We start from the raw sequence: 19,685 nt of genomic DNA, 5'->3' as shown, positions 1-19,685 counted from the left end.
TGTTGTTTATTGTTGTGTGTACTTGATTCTATAAGACCTGAATAAACTCACTAAACTAAACAGTAGTACATATATATAATTTATAGAACACCAATATAACATTTAATAACACCTCAGAGGGGACATTTTACTGTATGATGAGCACTATTATTAGTCATTGCTGAAATACATTTTGCTGATAAAATTTCCTTTCAGGTTCTAAACATAGGCCTTTGTTTCAAAGATTTTTACCCTTATAAGTAAGTAAAAAATCTGAAAAAGTCAAAAGGGATGTGTGTGAATATGTGTCTGTACTTAAAAGTAACACATACACACAGACACACCATTCAAACAACTTGATTTTCATTGTTTACAGTCTCTCAGAGCAAGATATCTGACTGACTTATTCGTCGACCAATCACGCTTCGGCTTCGGATCGACGTTTGTCCAATCACAGCAGAGAGCGAAAGGCTGGTCACGCCCCCAAACTGGATGTTGAAAAAGAACGTCATCTGCCTCATACATTTAGCTTTAGCCAAAATTAGCTAGGCGCACATAATCGAGGTTTTTGAGGGGGGTCTTTCGTTATAACCGGCTGGCTACGTTGATTGACTGCTATTTATTTGGTGCTCCCTGGGTTTTATAGTGCCCAAACATGTACTATATAAAAGCCTTATTCCGATGCAGAGACATGCTGAAAGGAGAACTGTGACCGTGTGAAATGCTGGCTAGCTTCATCAAAGCTAGCTGACGAGCAGGGGCCGCGGTGGCTAACGAAAGTGGCTTTTAACGTTAACGGGAGCTAAGCCCATTATCACAACAAGCCTGGGCACTTAAACATACCTGACCCTGTCGCCACAGCACGACACAAGAAGACGAACTGATAGATAACTTCGCCAACCTACAAAAGTAAGTAAGTAACGCCTGGTTTCTAGAAAACACTAACACGAGCTAATCAGCCGCTAACGTGTAGATAACACTTTGACAACAGTGAAGTTCGCTAGTTAGCTGCATAGCCACCGACATAAATGCCCCTGTATCAGGGCTCCAAACTGCCTATAAATGGGGGCATTTTGCCCCTAAAATTGGAGACAGTGCAAGTAAATTCTCCATCTACTTGCACATTTGAAACCAGTAAATATGTTCGGGTATAAATATTTTTCAACACAGGTGAAATGTGAAGGGGCCACTCCAAGAATCTGGTATCTTGTCATTACAGGTGTCAGGCCAATGTGTTTGAGGATCATGAATTAAAAGGAATTGGGAATATATGCTTTGCAAGTCGGCTTACGGGGTGCGCCCCTAAATTTTCTGCTTGCGCTCCTAAAAATTTAAGTTAGAGGCCACTGTGCTCTTGGTAAAAACAAAAAGTTAGTCTGGAGCCCTGCCCTATATTATAAGCCGAGTCCGAGCTCGTTATCATTAAATATAGATCATAACAATAAACTGATAGTGGTGTGCATCTTGGTGTGATGTGATGATCACATTATATTAACGGTCTTACAGATGTAGGCTATTCAGCAGTTATTACCCACTCCGGGGTCCCATTTTGTTGTTGTTATGTTACTTGTTCATCACAGTTTTAGCATTAAGGCAAATGTCTAGACTAAGGGACTCAAGAAATGAAATGACAAGGGGCCTAACTTACATAAAGTGATGTAAGGTATTTCTCATGCTTCTGGAAATATGTTTTTTAAATCTCTGGAGTGAGAGCTCTAGTTTGATTTATAGGCTGTCTGTGTTGATGTTGGTGTTTATAGGTTTTATATGGACCCAATTGTGTCTGAAATATAGCTCATCACCATCATCACAATTTTCAAATGTACCCATGAATCATTTTCTATATTTAGTAATTGACGGATTGCAGTCGCACAATGAGTGATGAGTGACATGGCAGTGGTTTGGTGACTGATGTTAATAATGTCTGATCATGTGATTGTGTAAAACATTTGCACCCTTCACATTAAGTCTGATTAGGTTCTTGTTTTGATTTATGATGGTCTGGAAATACAGGATTCCTTGCCAATAATCCTACGCATCAGTGCCAGCTACATTGAAAAAAAATGATTGACAATTGATAAGGACTCTCTCTTTTCTTATTCTTTTTTTGAAATTCCACCTGAATGTTTGCAACAGGTGTGACTCACACATGTGAAGCTGTGAGTTTTGTAGGTTTTTCTGGTATCTGCACAGAGTACAGGGGCAGGAGAACAAGGTATATTTTGCCACTTCCTGTTGTGAAGTTTGACACTGTTATTACATGATTTGCTGTCAGTCTGCTCAACAGTGTCTAATGTAATTACAAACAAAGCTTCCTTCGTTGTTTGTATTCCTTTCTAGTGAGACACCAGTACAGGAATTAACTTGTTTTATTGGCTTGTTGTGGGTAGTTTTATTGGGTTGTTGGTGTGTGTGCGTGTGGGCCTGAGTGTTTGTGTGACGGTGTGTTCCAGAAATGGCAGCATCATCAGTGGCATGTTTGTGTTGGCACCTTGATGTGAAATCCTGCACTAGCCATGCTGTTTTAGCCAATGACCGCTGCAAGCCTTTCAGCCTGTCCAAAGGCATTTATCTATACACTTTTGGTCGTGTCCCTTGACTGAATCACGTCACACACAGATGTACACTCAGATATGGTGTTAGCTGGCAAGCTTAAAATAACTGATAATAAGTTTGTCAAGTGCCAAGTGGGAGAGATGGATTAACTGTGTGCATATGTCTGAACAAGAAAAGACTGAGTTGCAGATGTGTTTTCTGATAACACTGTTTTCCCTTTTTAGAATTAGCCAGCATAAACTGTCCCTGTTTATACTGGTGGCCCAAATGACACCAGTACATGCAATCTGGAGTGTGCTTAATTACCCATGATACTAAGGTGTGCTAACACCTAAGGTAATTTACTTAAGTTTATGTAGGCATTTTATCACATTTCCTTGTTACACTCAAGTTATGCACACAGGTTTTTTTTTAATACCAAAGGTGAACCATTATCCATTTTACTTAGATAAGAACCTTTGTGATCAAGATAAACACACACCTTGACTATGACTTCAGCTGGATATTGGAGTCTGGACTGCTTTAAACCTCAAAATGTGGCCTAAAACATTGTTATGGAACCAGCTAAATACATTTTATCCATCTACGTTTATATGAAATCATATGTTAAAGAGGAACTATGCAGGATTTTTTAGCTTAACTATGCTACATTTTTACCTTTAATTAAACAGCTTTTGAGTAATTGTGACGGTTAAATAATAACATGTAACTTGTTACAGGGAGAATGGAGTCTCTCTGCCTTTCATGTAGCGTCTCTTGACCGAAAACCAACCTTGCAAGATCAGCGCCACTGCCCCGGTGACCCAGCCCTCCTCTCTGCGACACCGTGATACAAACACACCCTGTTACCTGTAATCTCTTGTTTATGACAGATAAGACTACAACAACAAATATACCCGCCTTAACATCGATATATAACGTTATGTACCGCTCTATTGATATATTTCTCGCCGGCTTTGTTGTAAACAAATGCATATGGCCGAAGAAAGGGTTACAAAACAGCGGAAAAACGACCAGACTTGCATAATTCTCCTTTAGTGACATGCCATTCATCACTCTGTCTTCCTCCTCACTACATCCCACTGTTTCTCAACTTTTAAGCCTGGGAGTAAAATTGAAGGCAGGCCAAACTTCTAGAGAGACAGAGAGAGAGCGAAGGAGCAGGTATATACAAGTACACATGCTCTCCTTGTTTCAGAGAATCCACTTAGTCCAGTATAACATGACACATGTACCTCCTCTTTGGCCATGGTCTGATAGACTCCAGTCTGGTCCAGTGAAGGCCCTATAGCTTTCCCGACGCCACACTGCTCTGAAGACGGCTGAAGCTATCTGTTCAAAGAGCACTTGTTCCGGGAAATTGACTGCTTCTGATGCGGCTTCAATGATGAGTCATCAAAGAGAGGGATCTGAGATATCCACCGCCTTGTGTGTTTCACCTCTCTAATTTGTAAAAAAGTCAGGGAGTCTCACTCGGGGGAGTGGAGGGGGTAAAAACTGATTTAATTTCAGCTACAATCTTCATCATAACTGAAGCGATTGCATTACACCAACTGTCCCAGATACCTTTGGTTTTTTACTCTCAAATGCGGATGTGGCTAATGGACACTTACTCAGTGGAAACATAATCCTCTACCTAAATGGCAATATAAGCACATTAGTAGGAAATGATCATTTAAAAAAAACTTTACCCCATACCTGCAGTATTGGCTTTTTTAACTATATAAACTGCGAAAAGGAACTGAGTCACCCATTTTCATGGTTCAGTTTTGTTTTTAGCACTAAAGACAATTCTCAACCAGATAAAAACTATCTTAATTTTGTTGCAATGCATAGATGATTTACAGAGAACTGTACTTCATCAAATGTACAAGTTACATTTCACCCACACTCACTGCTGTACTGAAATGAAACAACCAGTTTGACTACTGCACTTAGCTTGTAGGATAAAGTAGGAGGAGGACTCTTAGATTAGTTATAGATTACTGACAATTTAACTCTGCAGTGGCTCTAACCACCATGCTGTATTTCCCAATAGCCTGTCCACAAGGTATCATGTCGAGTCACTGCTTTGATTGTGTTAATTCATCCAAACACACCTGTCACGTGTCGTTTTCCCCACCAAGTACAATGCAACTGTACTGTCATAATGCTGATGTGAAACGTAGATGTTGGCTTCTATATTGCATATTGTGCACTTTAATGTCATCACAAACAAGAGCCAGGAAAGGGAGAGTGCTAGTTTCCAGCTGCGTGTTAGTGGAGTCTGTGTTTGACAAGCTAATCTGGCTCTGCGTGTATCCCATCAGCAGCTGACTGGTAAATTGAGTTAGCATGTTAAAGCTGCCCTGCTTGTCTGAAGTCTGAGACCTGTGGGTATTGTGGGTTCCCTCTCTTTGCCAGATTTCAACTTTGACTCTCAAAGAACAATCAGCAAGACGACGCGTGAGAAACAGAAACGGCAAATGTGTAAGTCGGAGGAAGGCCGGGTTTTGACACCTTTTGTTGAGCCACAAACGGCCACACAAGTCTACGCAAACACACACACACACACACAGCTGCATCCATGGCTGTGCGGCCCTCTTGTCGCATGCTGCAACCACCAGTGTCTTACTGCTGCTGTTGCCACGGCAACCACTCAGCTGCCACTCCAAGCTGCGTAGCCATGGAGACATCAGACTCCGGGTGACATCATCCCCTAAAGTTCTCAGAGCTTATGTCACTGCTTTTACCACCATCGTATGGTAGTACCGATATTTATTTTTTCAACACAACGCCACCAACAGGACTTGGTGTGTGTTGTAGAAAATAAAATGGCAGAGTCTCGGCTGCAGCGATATACAGTGTGTGTGTGTGTGTGTGTGTGTGTGTGTTTGCTGTACAGGTGAAAGAGCAGATCATTTGGTATGGTGATTTTATTCGTGGCTTTGATATCTCCTGATAATTTAAATGCATCTGTTGTCAAGGTAATAATTCAAGTGCTTTGGACTAGTGATGCTTCTCAGCCCTTTGATATGTGATCAGAGGCCAAGTGTGCCTGTGTGTGTTTGTGTTTGCTGATATGAAAAATGAAGCACACCCTTTGTATCTTTGCTGAATGAGTAGGAAGACTAAAAGTCATACAAACCTCTCTTTTCTAAAAAAAAATACTATTGACAAAAATCTTTCATCAGGCAAACAAACACAGCCACCTACCAAAAAAATCATCTCTGTTCTGACTCCTGCTCTAGTCTCCAGGAGTAAATGTTGTAGAAATAAGTGTCATGTGCAGTCTTTTGATATGATTAAAGCTTCATACTGTATTGTGTATCACCTGCTGCCTTGGATACGGTTCTCATGTACAACTGTTTTGGCCATTTCTCTTGTCACAGGCTTGGTTTGTGTGCATCACACACCACAGGAGCCAATAATGTGTCAACTACAAACATTACTGGAGGAAAAAGATTAGTGTTTTCTACATGAAATAACAGAGACTACAGTAAAGTTTATGTTCTATTTAGTAATTATAATAAAGTTCAGATCCCCTCATTTCAGGTTTGGTCCAGTTGTTATCAAATAAGTCAGGTTGTAACTTTGGGACGTGAGTGACTCTTAAACCTTGAGTACACCAGCTGTGTAGCAAAAGCAGTAGCACAACAGGAAGACACTCAAACCTCTTCCACTGGATCCGTTAAGCCACAGCGCTGCTGTTCTCATACATGTGATTTTACAGTGCTCAGTCAGCTCACAGCCCAGCGCAATGTACATGCACAGAAATATGTGAGGACCTTTGCTGTTGCAGTTACGCATGTGAAATGAGAGGGGAATGCAAGTTTACCTGTGGGCAAAGTAGACAGTGGTATTGGTTAAGATTTACTTTAATCTAAGACAGCCTCAAAATTTCCTGTGTAGACAGATTTGACTTTGTTCAGCTCAGGTGATTGACTTCCTCTCATCATTTGCCAGGTACCATTTTTTTTTTACCCTTTACCTTTAAGTCAACTATAATGTAGGCTAATAGAGGAAAACCAGGGTATTTGATATGTGATATACAACATTTAACATTGAACACATGTACAGGTCAGGTATATAACAGACCGAAACCTTGAGTATACCTCAAACTTATCTGTAAGTAGTAGTTATTGATCAACTAAATGTTAACAGGGCATTTTCCAAGACTAAGAGGCCATTAAGTGGTGTGACAATCAATAAGACTGTATAGGTTGGTATGTTACCAGTTTACATAAGCTGGATATAGAATTTCTCTCTGCTATCATCTGCCTTCTGCTGTTCATTTAGCTAATGCAGGTGCAGTTATGGACAGATAACGTATTCTCTCGACTACTCCACGGAGGTTGTTAATGCTCTTAGTAGCCGGTTCTGGCCGGCCAAAGAAGCTTTTAAGCTTGCTCCTCAGTCTCTATAAGCATAAACCAGAGTGGCTGTGTTATTTCTGGATATGATGAGCAGCGACCACTGTTTGGTTGAATTATTCCTTTAGGCCTATTAAGTAAACAGTAAAAGAAACATTCACATGCCTTAAAAACCCGAGCAGTCCAAGTTCAACTCCCTAAAAATCTTTGGGATATTTGCAGGGTTCACATTATCAGACCCCTCAGAGATTCAGTTGATCTCTAATCTGTGTTTGTTGGCCGACATGAAAAAACCACTGCAACTTGGAGCGAGAGCCTAATTTATGTTAACAATTGGGTTCAACAACCTGAAAATGAAAGCTGATCTATGTGACATATACCCACGACTTGTTTGCATTCAATTGTTTTCCACAGTTCGAGAATTTACTTGTGGTTATTGGGTGGTGCGACGTGTGACTGATGTACATGCATTGACTCATGCAGTAGAGATGGGAGAGCGTAACTGTGGTTATTCTCTGTGACTGCAATGTACAGATGTCCTCTCAATCTCACGTACAGGCTATCGGTAGATCAAGCCTAGGTGGCCACACTCAGAGAAGCCTATAGTTCCCACTCAGCTCCTGCAGTTCACACACAACTCAAGACCGGTGTGTGTCCAAAAATGAGTTGGTTTGAAAAGAGTAAAATGAGGCGTTAGGTTGAATCTGAGTCTGTGCATGGGGAATGCCGTCTCTCTTACTTCGGCTTCAATCCAAAATGCCGGCATTTCCGGAGGCATTTCCGATACTGCAGCCATTTTACAGTTTGTTTTTAAACTCATCACCTTGCATTCTGATTTTTTTTTTGACTGGTGTCTGTCTCCTTTTTGTCTGTCCCCACAGGAAGCAGTGGGTCTCACAAGCACAGCCATGGGTGCTTTCCTGGACAAACCCAAGACAGAGAAGCACAACTCACATGGTGAAGGCAATGGCGTGCACTACGGGCTCAGCTCCATGCAGGGTTGGCGAGTGGAGATGGAAGATGCTCATACAGCTGTGTTGGGACTTCCTGCTCCTGGAATGACTGACTGGTCATTTTTTGCCGTCTACGATGGTCACGCTGGCTCGAGGGTTGCCAACTACTGCTCCAAGCATCTCCTGGAACACATAATCAGCGCTAGCTTAGGGACCAGAGGGACAGCAGGCTCCCCGACTGGTTCAGACAGTTCCTCCAGTGACCCTCCAGCACCAGCACCTCCCACTGTGGAGTCTGTGAAAGCCGGGATCCGGACGGGCTTCCTGAGGATCGACGAGCACATGCGCAGCTTCTCCGACCTTAGAAATGGCTTGGACCGTAGTGGTTCCACAGCCGTGGGAATCCTCCTGTCGCCCGAGCATTTCTTCTTCATTAACTGTGGCGATTCTCGAGCTGTTCTGTTCCGCAATTCACACGTGTGCTTCGCCACACACGACCACAAGCCTTGCAACCCACGCGAGAGGGAGCGCATCCAAAATGCTGGCGGCTCGGTGATGATTCAGAGGGTTAATGGATCACTGGCAGTATCAAGAGCCTTGGGGGACTATGATTACAAGTGCGTGGATGGGAAAGGGCCCACAGAGCAGCTGGTGAGCCCCGAACCGGAAGTGTATGAGATGGTGCGTGCCCCAGAACAGGATCAGTTTGTGATCCTGGCGTGTGATGGCATCTGGGACGTCATGTCCAACGAAGAGCTGTGCGACTTTGTGAAATCCAGGCTTGAGGTGTCTGATGACCTGGAAAGAGTCTGCAACGAAGTGGTGGATACCTGCCTGCACAAGGTGTGTACACGTTTCTATTGTACCCGGCGCGACTGGGATAGCCTCTGTTTGGTAATGGTCTGTAGAGATTAAATCTAGCAGAATCAAGTTCTCCAAGAAAACCGGTTTGGCAAAAATTAGTTTTGAGAATTATTGTCCCCAAGATGACCTCTTTGAATTTCCTGTTCAAAAGGGAATTGTATGATGAAGAAATAGTCAATATGCATAATGTTTTTTGTTGGTGCAATTGAAAGTAATCCTAGTTACAATGGTGAACAACTAAATGGTCCATCAATAAAGAAAGGAGCAGAAAACGAAATAGATGGGGCAGTTCTACAACACAACAAAGCAAAAAAAAAAAAAAAAAGCCAAGAATGTAAGCACAAGAATCAAACATGTTGGTTTTAAAGTTTCCTCATTGCTTCTGAGCAGCAGCTGCGTCAATTATTATGGATTTCAATAGTTAATGAGTGTTCAGGTGGTCAAACAGTGTTGCATGAACATGATATGTACGTTCTGATGTTGACGTTAGGTGTCAGTATCAGCATTGCGTCAGCTGCGCAGTTGTCAGCAGCAGTACATGCTTTCATTACACAGTAACTCCCTGTCTTACCTGCTCTGTCTTGGTTCCTTTCTCTTCCTGTCCATCTTAGGGGAGCCGGGATAACATGAGTGTTGTGTTAGTGTGTTTGCCCAGCGCTCCCAAAGTGTCAGAGGAAGCTGTGAGGAAAGACGCTGAGCTCAACAAATATCTGGAGTCTCGAGTGGAAGGTGAGAATGGATGGATGAGAAAAACAACAACAATCTTATAAGAAAACATGATGAACATGAAGGTTCTTGATTTTAGTTGCTCAATTTCTTAATCTGCATTAGTTTCTCTTTAAAACTGTTTTATTTTCGATGCTTATGTTGCTCAAAATGACCGTTTGGTCATGAAAATGAACAAAAATTGACAGTGAATGGAACAAGTCATGAGGTAAACTGCTTTTATGAATAAGGATTCTTATTCATGATCTCAATAAATGAGATTATCAATAAGATTGTCTGTCCTGTGAAGGTTTTTCTTGGAGCCACAGGATCCCTATCCAGAAGCAAACAGTGTATCATATCTGTCTATGTTTTCTCCACCGACTGACCCTGCTACTCTCTATTGTCTAACCTCCAGCCAAGTTAGCTCCGGCTCACAGCAGAAGAATGACACCATCATGACCTCCTTTTCCATTTCAGCAAGCATCTCGCCTCTTTATTCCCCGTTTGCTCCTCTCCTCCCTTTCCCTCCCTAAACACGGCTTTTTCTCCCTCCTCCCTTGCTCAAACATTCCCGTCTTGTTTGGATGGATTCCCTGCTTTCCTCCTTGTCTTTCTGTCCTTTCTTTTTTTCTGATTTCATCTCAGGATGTACGAGACCCTCTGGTAAACACAGTGCAGCTACTCTAGTCTTTGTTGGTTATGTCAGCTCTGTGAATCTAGGTACACAGGTACCACTTTTGTCTTGATTTTAAATGGAAGACCATAGGTGTAGCGTGTGGGGAATACTTTGTAACATCTATTGTGTAATGCAGATGATAAAACATAGAAGCAGTTAATGCATGTGATGCAGCAAATGAATGTCTGCTGAATGGATGGATCTGGTACTCCCGAATCTTTTGACATTACTGGATGAAATACAGATATGCAAAGTTTTGTTTGGGTGAAGCAGAGTGGATGTTTGGCTCAGGTGCAGTCTAATACTGGGAGATAGAAAGAAAAGGGGGGAACAGAACGAGACAAGAAGAGAAAGAGGGAGAGGAATGCTCTGGCTGAACATTGACCTGGCCTCATGCCACTCTCATCTCAGTTGCAGGCCTCTCTCTGTCACCGTCTCCCCCTCCCTCCCTCCCTCTCTCCCTCTCTCTCTCTGTCTCGGAGGGGCTCTCATGTCCACAGATTCTCTTGTACGGTTTCCATCTCAACTTCCTCTCTCCTTCATTTGTCAGATTTTTGGTCTCTCTCCTCTCTCTCCTCCTCCTCACCCTGTCTGCAGTCTCTCCCCAGCTGTTCTTAGCCGTCAGCAGCAGCAGCAGCAGCAGCAGCAGCAGCACTGTTGATACTGACTTGTGTAACAACTTTTTGCCTGGTGTTGTTGCAGAGATGCTGTCTCGGCCAGGGGAGGAGGGGTTTCCGGACCTGGTGACGGTGATGAGGAACCTGTCCACTGACAGCGGCATGCCCCCTCTGCCACCAGGGGGAGGCCTTGCCAGCAAGTAAGGACCACTGCCCTGCTCTGTCTTATTTCATCACAGGGGTCAGAAACACCTGGACTAAAACTAAAGAAGTGCACGGAGAATGTGAAACTTAGTGTAACTTTGTACTAAGATCCATAGTCTGCCCAGATGTTGAAGTACGAACCAGATGTTCACAGCTACATCTCACTATACCTTGTTCTGCTGTTACTTTTGATGGAACAGCTCAAATGACCTACAGTAATCACATTTCTGTATCTGTATTCTCCCTCCAGACGCAGTGTTATTGAAGCAGTGTACAACCGTCTGAACCCATACAGGGAGGAAGATGGGGTGAGTGTCAGTATGTGTGACGGATGAATGATAAAACACTCATATACAAATCATATTCTAATGTCTTGAGGCCATATTACTCATCCTGAGATATCGGCTGTCTTGTTTTTGTCAAGTTTATCTTGCACACACGAATTTCAATGATATCTGAAAAGCTCTTAGTCTTCTGTTGATTCATCCCGTCTGGCGGGACCAGACTGGTGAATTTGTGTACCGTATTTATTTGAAACACTCCAAACCATGGCAGATGAAGTATCAAAATTGACTTTGGAGGAGGCTGTGAGAAATCACACCCTCCCATTATGTTAAAACGCTGCATGATGCACACCTTCTTGCCAGCCCATGCATGGCGACATAGCTCTGTCAAAAGTCTCTCTCGTGGAACTGAGATTTTTTTGCTCTTCTACTAAATCCAGTTTCTGCAGATAAAAGCATTCTCTTCAAATTGATGTGCTGATATCTCTCCAACGGGGCACTCCCTGTGCATCAAAGAGTCCTTTTATTAGTTTGTTTCTTTGCTTCTCCTCTGTTTTCTCCATCCTGACGCAAAGCTACCATGACAGATTCTTAAGCCAACACACTCTGAATTTATTAGGCACCAAAATAATATGCAGCACAATCCCAAAACACAAATACTAGAACAGTGTTCCCCTTTGTGAGGTCAACTCCATGGTTTATAGAATTGCAAGCATACTTTTCCTGCTGAAAGTCAGATCTGGCTCTGCATCGTTCAGCTTTGTGCTGCCCTTTTGTGTTGTTTAGAAATATTAGTGATACAAGGTACAGACCTAGACCACACACACTCACACACACACACCCATGCACGTACCCTGTAGATAAAGCAGTAGTCTAAACTAGATCTGTACAAAAAAAAGAACATGACAATAGGTTACGCCAAATACTACACAACACTAGGGACTATGGGTTGCAGAAGGGACTACAGTACTTCTGTGAAAAAAAAAATCAAACACTTGCATTGTGTAGGCTTGAAAAGTGGCTCTGAAAGGTTTGTTGCCTGCTCCTTCATCGAGGACGCTGGCTGTAGTCAGCTTTTTACCTGTTTCAAAGCAAAGTATCAAAATGTCAAAAGACACTTTTCAAACGTTGCTGCAACATTATCCTCTTCTCTGCTGCCTGTCCCTGTGCTCAGTATGTTCCAGAGACCCAAATACACAGGTCCTCTTTTGTTCGTGACGCAGATAGTTTATCAACAACAAACAATTAAATATACGGTACTCATGTTTCTAACAGTGTCCTGTGTCACATAAAAGCCCAGTTTTCTATTTATTTGAGGTGAACATTTCAGGCTGTGGTGGTCACTATCTGATATAAATGTTGGTGTTGTACTCCACTCCGACTCTGAAGTCTTGCCCACAGATTTGGAAATAGAAGCTTGTGTGTTGGCAGGTTTTACAGAAACATGTTCCCTCTGACATGATGACTGGAAAGCAGGAGAGTTGGTGACTCGTGTGGTCTCATGTGTGTTGTTGCAGTGGATTTGTGAGTGTGTGAATGCAATCAGATGTAACTGTGAGAGAAAGCCATACTGAGATGCCACTGTGACGGTTTTCGGATGTTTGTTTGCTGCTGTTGTGTCCGGTCTGTTCTTATGTATGTCTGTCTGTGTTCAGGTTAGAGTTGGAGTTTGGTATTGGTATGGTATATTAGGCTGAGGGGCTTGTGTTGGAGGTGATATTCACCTCAGTGTTGTCTTGGCCTGAGTGTGTAAGGATGCAAGAGTTACTACAGTTTTATCTCTTTGTCTTATGCACACATACACACACTGACACACAAATGAAAAGGGCTTTTTCTACTCTGCTTAAAGCTACTATGTGAGCAATCATAGCATCTTTCAGATTCTTGATGAAGTTTGTGTTTATAAAAAATATGGTGCTGTCTGTGACGTTAGTCTGATCCCTGTGGGAACGGGGCGGGATAGTGGGATGTGCATTGATCTGTGCCACATTGTCTCTTTTTGCCCAGGGGATGCTAACATCATAAATTTACAGATTTTGCTCATAGTGGCTTTAAATAGATTTTAATAGTAATGTTTAAGCTCTGATTTTATGGTTTGGCTAAGATTTTTACTTTTAAACTGGTAAAGACTCTAAGGTACATCATTTGTACAGCAGTTAAGAACAAATTGTTTTTTATAGTTTCTTTCTTTTTTTTTAAATTAAAGGTGCTATCAGTAAATTATGGCTCAAAACATGTATTCCTCCATATTTCTCCATATTTAGTAGTGTGATAAAACTACAAATTACCACTTGTTATGCTTCTTATGGCACAAAAGAGAAAGAACAAAAAAGCAGTGAGTTTTAAGTGTTAAAAATTGGCGGATATTCTGAATTACTGACAAGTATCCAAGTTAGAATGACTCACATCTCATCTTCAGTAGTCATTTTATTCTTGTGTAAACTAGTAGATCAACATTAAGTAGCTAAATGGTTAGTGTTGACATTTGCTCTAACAACATAGGTTCTCATAGCTGATGTTAGTTTTATTGTAATGCCTTGAGAGTGAGCTATGATGATAGTGCTAGGATAAGGATATAACGAAGCCAGGTGAGAATGACAACTGACAGACCTGGGTCGATCTATATGTGCAGGAAAAATTAGAAAATAATAATTACTGGTGGCACCTTTAACTTAAAACTTAAAAACAAAGCGTTGTCCTTTGTTTAGGCAGAAGAGGGGGAAAAACTAAAAACATTATACCTATTAAAAGGTGTGTGGTAAAGAACACACTTAGACACATAACACACATGATAAGGGATGTACCGATTTGTCTAACTGTGTGTTCACCCTCTGATTAACGCAGCCCTCCTGTTTCATTTGGTAAGTGATCACATATCACATATATAACTGTTACACCCCTCCCCCCCTTCTTCCAACCCCTCATGTACACACATACGATCACCACACCCACACACACACACTGGCACACATTCTTACAGGCATGTAAGTGGCGACCTGTTGCGCATATCCCCCCTGTCACTCCTTCATCAGTCTCTACTCCCTGCTCTGATCTACTCTCTAGCATGTTGAGCTCCATTTAGAGCTTAAGGCGTGTGTGTATGTGTCTGGACGTCTGTGTGCGGACATGACTGGTCCAGGTTTGATGAAGATGAATGGTCAAGTCCTGTCAGCCCCCCCTCCTCTCTCTTTCTCTCACATCACATGCACACAAACACGCATGCACTGGCCCTACACGCATGCATCGCTGTCTCACTCAGTCTTTTCCTCAACTGCACGCAAGCATATAACAGTCTCTGTTTCTGTGTCACTCCCTGCAATGAGACCAAAGGCCTTGGACTTGTTGTGTTGGCGTATTGTTGCAGAAAGGACCTTTACTCTGAGGTTGAACGTGTGCCCTGGCTTACTCTGCTATAACTGTTTGTTTTTTTTGTTTGTTTTTTACTTTGTTTTGTTATTTTCTTGTTGTGTTGATTTATTATAGGGGAACTTCTCCTTGAAGTCCAGGTTGGGGAGCAAAGTCATTGAATGTTACTTTCTACATTTAATAACACTGTCTTCTTTTTTCTCCCCCCCTCTCTATCACCCTGTCTTCTTTTTCCATATTTTCTCTCATCCCCCTTTCCTCCTCCTTTTTCCTGTCATGATCTCCTCCTCTATGTTTCTCCTCTCATCATCATCTCTCTCCCCCTTCTCTCGGTTGCTTTCCTCCTGCAGAGCGGAGCTGATTTGGAGTACCACTGGTAGCTGTCCAGCACAACTGCCTGATCCAAATAAACAGGACCACTTCTCCACACAAGATCACATCCATAGTCACCTTTTTAATTTCCTCTGGGATTTAGTTTTTTTTTCTCCTCCCCCACATTGAGAGATCAATCAAAACGGAAATCCTGGTTTTAGACACACACAACACACCCAGCGTGGAGGACTGCAAAAACAGATTCAGTTGGTTCTTTTTATAGAACAAAAAAAAATGGTCGGGGGGAAAAAAAAAAGAACAACTGCATCTGACATGAGAACTGCATATACAGTATAGACGTCATAGGAGAGGCAAACAAGCACAGTTTCTCTTGCCCCTCGTTTCCTTGCTTTCTTTTTAGTGGTTGTTTTTGTTGTGGATTGACGGAGACACAGGAGCAGCCCTGCTCTGAACACTTCGGGGCTCCGTGGTGCCTTGCTCAGAACGGAGAGAGGAGGAGGACCTCATAACAGCCAGCCAGCCAGCCATGACCAAACCAGCCACTCGCCGACGTTTCTAAGACACTGACTAGACTTTAGTGGTTTTATTGGCTGCGACTTTATTTCGGCATTATTTGTTTTGAAGTGTGAACTTTTACTTAAACCTGACTGGTAGCCAATCGACCACAAAAGCCTGTGATTCCCACACACCTTAAGCTACGCTGTCCAGTTCAGGCAAGCTTGGGTTTTTTTTTTTGAGCATTACTAGCAGCACTCAAATGGGGCCCAACACTAAACCTGCCCACGCACCCGGCTCGCCGGAGAAAAAGCCTGAGATTTACCACCGTAGAGCTGCGACCACCACGTGAGGCTGCTCACCTGAGACACGAGGACAGAACCGGCTCCTTCTGGCTATGAATTCTGGCTCCTCCACACTGCGTCCAGACTAAAACAGGACACAGGCTGGTGTGCCTGGCTGCACATAGGAATTACAGAACAGTTTAAACTCAAGTGTGATGACTCTTCTTGCACGTCCCCGCTCACTTTCTCTTCCTCTAGTCTCTTAAAAAGGATTTTTATCAAACAGTTGATTTCCCACTTTTCGCCTGTCTCTCTCTCCCTCTCTCTTTCTCTCTATTCGCTTTCTCTGTTTCTTCAAATAGCTGAAGAGACTCACTGTCATTTGCATTGGCAGACGTGGCCAGAAACATAAGCTTTTGAGCCTGCTGTTGTTTAAGAGATAGAAAGATAGAAATTATATATTAAATTCATATATAAATATAAATATATATATATACATAGATATATATTTTGATTTGTTTGTTTCATCTTAATTCCCAGCCATGGTATTCGTTGGGGCCTAATGTGTGTGACCAGTATGTGTGTGTGCGTGTGTATGTATATGTGCGTCTGTGTCTATAGACAAACTAAATCATTAAAGTCCAAGTTGCACACACAGTGTTCCCACACAGCAGCGTTCCAAAGACAGGGTTTGGGATAAAGGGATTCCAGCCTCACCCTCTTCTTCCCCCTCTCTCAACACACACACACACATACACACATATAGATATACACACAAACCTGCTTGTGCTACAACTTGCCTTTTTCTACTTCTGAAAATCCTGTGTAAGAAAAACAAAACAAAAAAAGATGCCTTTTTTGTTTTGATTGAAAAAAATTCCACCATTTTGTCTTTCTTTTTATTTTATTTTAAGTGTTGTTTTGTTAAATATGGCTTGTCAGAGTACTGTGGCTGTGGTCCTATTACAGATGGACGAGAAAATGAGAAGGGGAGCAGGAAATATACGTTATCTTGTACTGCAGAATGGGAGAGAAGTCGGTTTTTTGGTGCTTCACTGTATGAAGTCAAGGAGTGTGACTGTGGGACTGAAGAGACTCGGCTCGACACCCAGAGCCGTGTTCACACCGTCACTTCAATGGCTCTCTTTAAACCTGTCCACAGTTTCCTACACAGACTTTGCTCTGAGGCGCAGGGCGGTGCGGTCGCTGGAGAAGCCCTGGTTTGGCTCGTTGGATTGATCAGGAGTCTCTGTCTCATTTCTGTCGACCTGAGCACTAAAAAAAAAAAAGACAAAACCTCAGATTTAATTATTTGTGAGAAAAAAAAAACAACAACCTCCTTGTCGGTCTTTTTTGAAACAAATATGCGCATAGATAAAGTGGATACACAACCTTTGACTGTGTATTCTTTTCTGTAGTTGCATTGAAAATACTATATACACAACTGTAAGATACACTTTTTGTTTTCAATCATTCGATGGAGAACTCATTGTGCTTTCTGAAGTGGCAGTATTGAAAGAGAATAGGCCTAAAAAGAGTTTGGTGGCTGGTTAATGTTGTTGTGGTACACTCGCTCTTGGTGCCATATGACAAATAGGTACTTGAATGTGTAGTTTATTTGCAGTTGCATTGTTTTTAATGGGATGATTGATTTTTTTTTTTTTTTTTTCATTGTTTGTGGTGGAGGGAGTGGGAGGGGTGGGATCTCTATAGTTGTGCATGTTTTTGTGATTGAGGGAGGAGTGTATTTTGTGTGTGAGTGGGAGATGTACTGGGCGGGTGGGGATAACGTGGGGCATGTTCAGTGTGGTGGAACGCAATGTTAGAGAGGAAAGGAAATGGTAAAAATCCACAGCAGGGTAATTTGATTTTGTTTAAACTGAACTATCACTTCTGATATTTCTGATCACTTTTTTAAAACCCTGAAAATAGTTCATGTTTTTCACTTTTTCTGGTATTTGATATTCTTCTTGACATTGTGGACTCTTGTATTTCACAACTCCATATTTCCTGACTTTAACATTGTATAAGATTTGACCACACTGAACACATCCCCCTTCTGTTTAAGGTTTATGTTTAAGCTATATCAGACACTGGGCTTGGAGAGGAGCTAAGGGAGGGGAAGGAGGGAGAAACATTTATTTTTCTGAATGTAATTCTTCATTATTCACACTGATTCCACTGCATGGACTGAAAACAAGCAGCACTGCAGCATCACATCCTCTCCTCATCAGTCATGTAATGACAGAACAAGCTCTCTTGGCTTCCTTCTTTTTTTGGGAAATAAAACAAACTACAACAAATTTTAAAAAAGAAGAAAAAAAAAACCTAAATGAAACTTGATATTATATTCCACATTCAGAATAATGATCAAGACTCACATGGGAGGACGTTTCACTTTTTTTTTTTTTTTTTCCGAAGGAGACTTTGCAGGTTTGGTGATGCCTGAATGATTTGAACCTGACTTGTTGCTTTGATTTGAGGATATGTTAAGTAAAGAGAGTTTTACAAAGCATATTGTCTCCTGGACCTGTCAGTTATTCGGGGCCGGTGGGGTCGATGCGACTGTGGACGCCAGGAGGGGAGTGAAAATTTGGAAAAGGCACAAGGCAGATATGACATTCCTCTCGTGGGTTGTTTTGTTTTTTGGGCTGGAGATGAACCTTAGTGCTCTTTGCCACCTGCTGCTGTCGTGTCTGATCGCTCCTCCTGTACACACTGTTAGATTGACAGACACATGATGGCTATGATGAATTCCACACTTGCTTTTTTATTTATTCCAGTGCTTTTTTTTTTAGCTCCTAAAAACAAGATGCTGTTTTTTTCTAGACAGAATGAGGTAACGATAAGCTGGTGTGCAATTCAGAGTGGTGTGTGACCCACTCACTTTCACCTTTTGACCTTTTGAGGAGACTAAAAGAAGGAGAGGTTCATGAGACACCCAGGGCATTCATTCACCATCCCTTCTTCCTGTACTAACTTCCCAGTATGCTATTGTGATGTTACAGACCATACAGTGAACATAATAATACAATAAAAGATGGATTTAAGTTTAAACAGTTGCTTTTTTCCTGTGATGTTTTTTCCACATTGTACCAGGGCCTTGTCTCAGTGTAACTCAGGATGTAAAGCACAAGTTTGCCAGTAAGGCCTGTTGGGAGGACTATGGATGTCACAGCAAATGTAATAAAGCAGTCCTTTATTTCATATTCTACAGCAATTGCAAATAAATATTTAAATGAACAATCAATTCATCTAGAAATAGCCTACTTAAGATTTGACAATGGATTTACAAACACCAGCTGTTGGTAATTTATTTTAAAAACAGATTCATACTGGAAATTACTTAAATGCAAATTTGTAACCCCATTTTTTTTTTAATCACGAGTATTTGTTGACACATTAAAAGCTGCTGAATGCCTATTAAAATATGAAATTCAGTAAAATTATTTATAATTTTCTTGTGACACCCCTGGTCCTTTACAGATTTGTGTTTTTTAGTTTTACAAACAGGTCATGTGAGGTGAGGGAAACGTCCTCTAACGTCTCAGCCTTGTGAGCTTCTGAACTTCTCTCACCCTAAAATGACTGCAACAATTCAGATTGATGTATTTTAGTATTGATAATTTTCTATTCTCTGGTGTTTTATTGCTGATCACACCTTGTAGCTGTCTGGACTCAAACATTGTTTCTGTGTGGAGTAGACACAGTCACTGTACTCAGTGTATCTCAGCTGCTGCTGGAAAGTCCTGTTCAGTTATGTCCTGTTCTTAGTACAGTTTTATTTCAGTAAATACACTGTAAAAAAAAACTCTGTTCTTCATAACTGGTGGAATTTGGTGATAAATGATCAGTCACAAGCTGGTAATTAGAACAACTGTGTTGCTCCAGCATTGCCTTTTCCTTTCTTTCTGGACCAAAAGCCATTTATAAATGGCATAGTAACATTTACAACTACTATTGAATGATTTAACTTTTGCCATTTACTCACTGAAAAAACAAAAACCTTTTTCT

General features: G+C 41.7%; 1 protein-coding gene across 3 annotated transcripts; it reads left to right on the top strand.

Annotated features, from left to right (window-relative positions):
- Window positions 1-458: 458 nt before the first annotated feature.
- Window positions 459-17,960, top strand: ppm1ba (protein phosphatase, Mg2+/Mn2+ dependent, 1Ba). 3 transcript variants are annotated; one of them, XM_085799589.1, is made up of 7 exons: window positions 459-888; window positions 7,769-8,683; window positions 9,316-9,433; window positions 10,791-10,905; window positions 11,160-11,217; window positions 14,038-14,054; window positions 14,910-17,960. In XM_085799589.1, coding segments are annotated over exons 2-7 (1,197 nt in total). In that variant the 5' UTR covers window positions 459-888; window positions 7,769-7,795; the 3' UTR covers window positions 14,911-17,960. The 3 variants fall into 3 exon arrangements, with proteins under 3 accessions (XP_085655715.1, XP_085655713.1, XP_085655714.1); XM_085799587.1 differs by lacking the exon at window positions 14,038-14,054; XM_085799588.1 differs by lacking the exon at window positions 14,038-14,054 and having other exon boundaries at window positions 496-892.
- Window positions 17,961-19,685: the final 1,725 nt, after the last annotated feature.

The sequence above is a fragment of the Trachurus japonicus genome, chromosome 15 (genome assembly GCF_045865225.1).
Source record: "Trachurus japonicus isolate A0001 chromosome 15, Traja_1.0".
Lineage (NCBI taxonomy): Eukaryota > Metazoa > Chordata > Actinopteri > Carangiformes > Carangidae > Trachurus > Trachurus japonicus.
The sequence above is the reverse complement of the archived record's forward strand: the minus strand, read 5'-3'. Positions and strand labels throughout refer to the sequence as shown.

Coding starts and splice junctions, on each gene's coding strand:
- ppm1ba (XM_085799587.1), top strand. CDS start 7,796: ATGGGTGCTTTCCTGGACAAACCCAAGACAGAGAAGCACAACTCACAT. Junction 9,434..10,790: donor TCTGGAGTCTCGAGTGGAAG/GTGAGAATGGAT, acceptor GTGTTGTTGCAG/AGATGCTGTCTCGGCCAGGG. Junction 10,906..11,159: donor GGGGGAGGCCTTGCCAGCAA/GTAAGGACCACT, acceptor TTCTCCCTCCAG/ACGCAGTGTTATTGAAGCAG.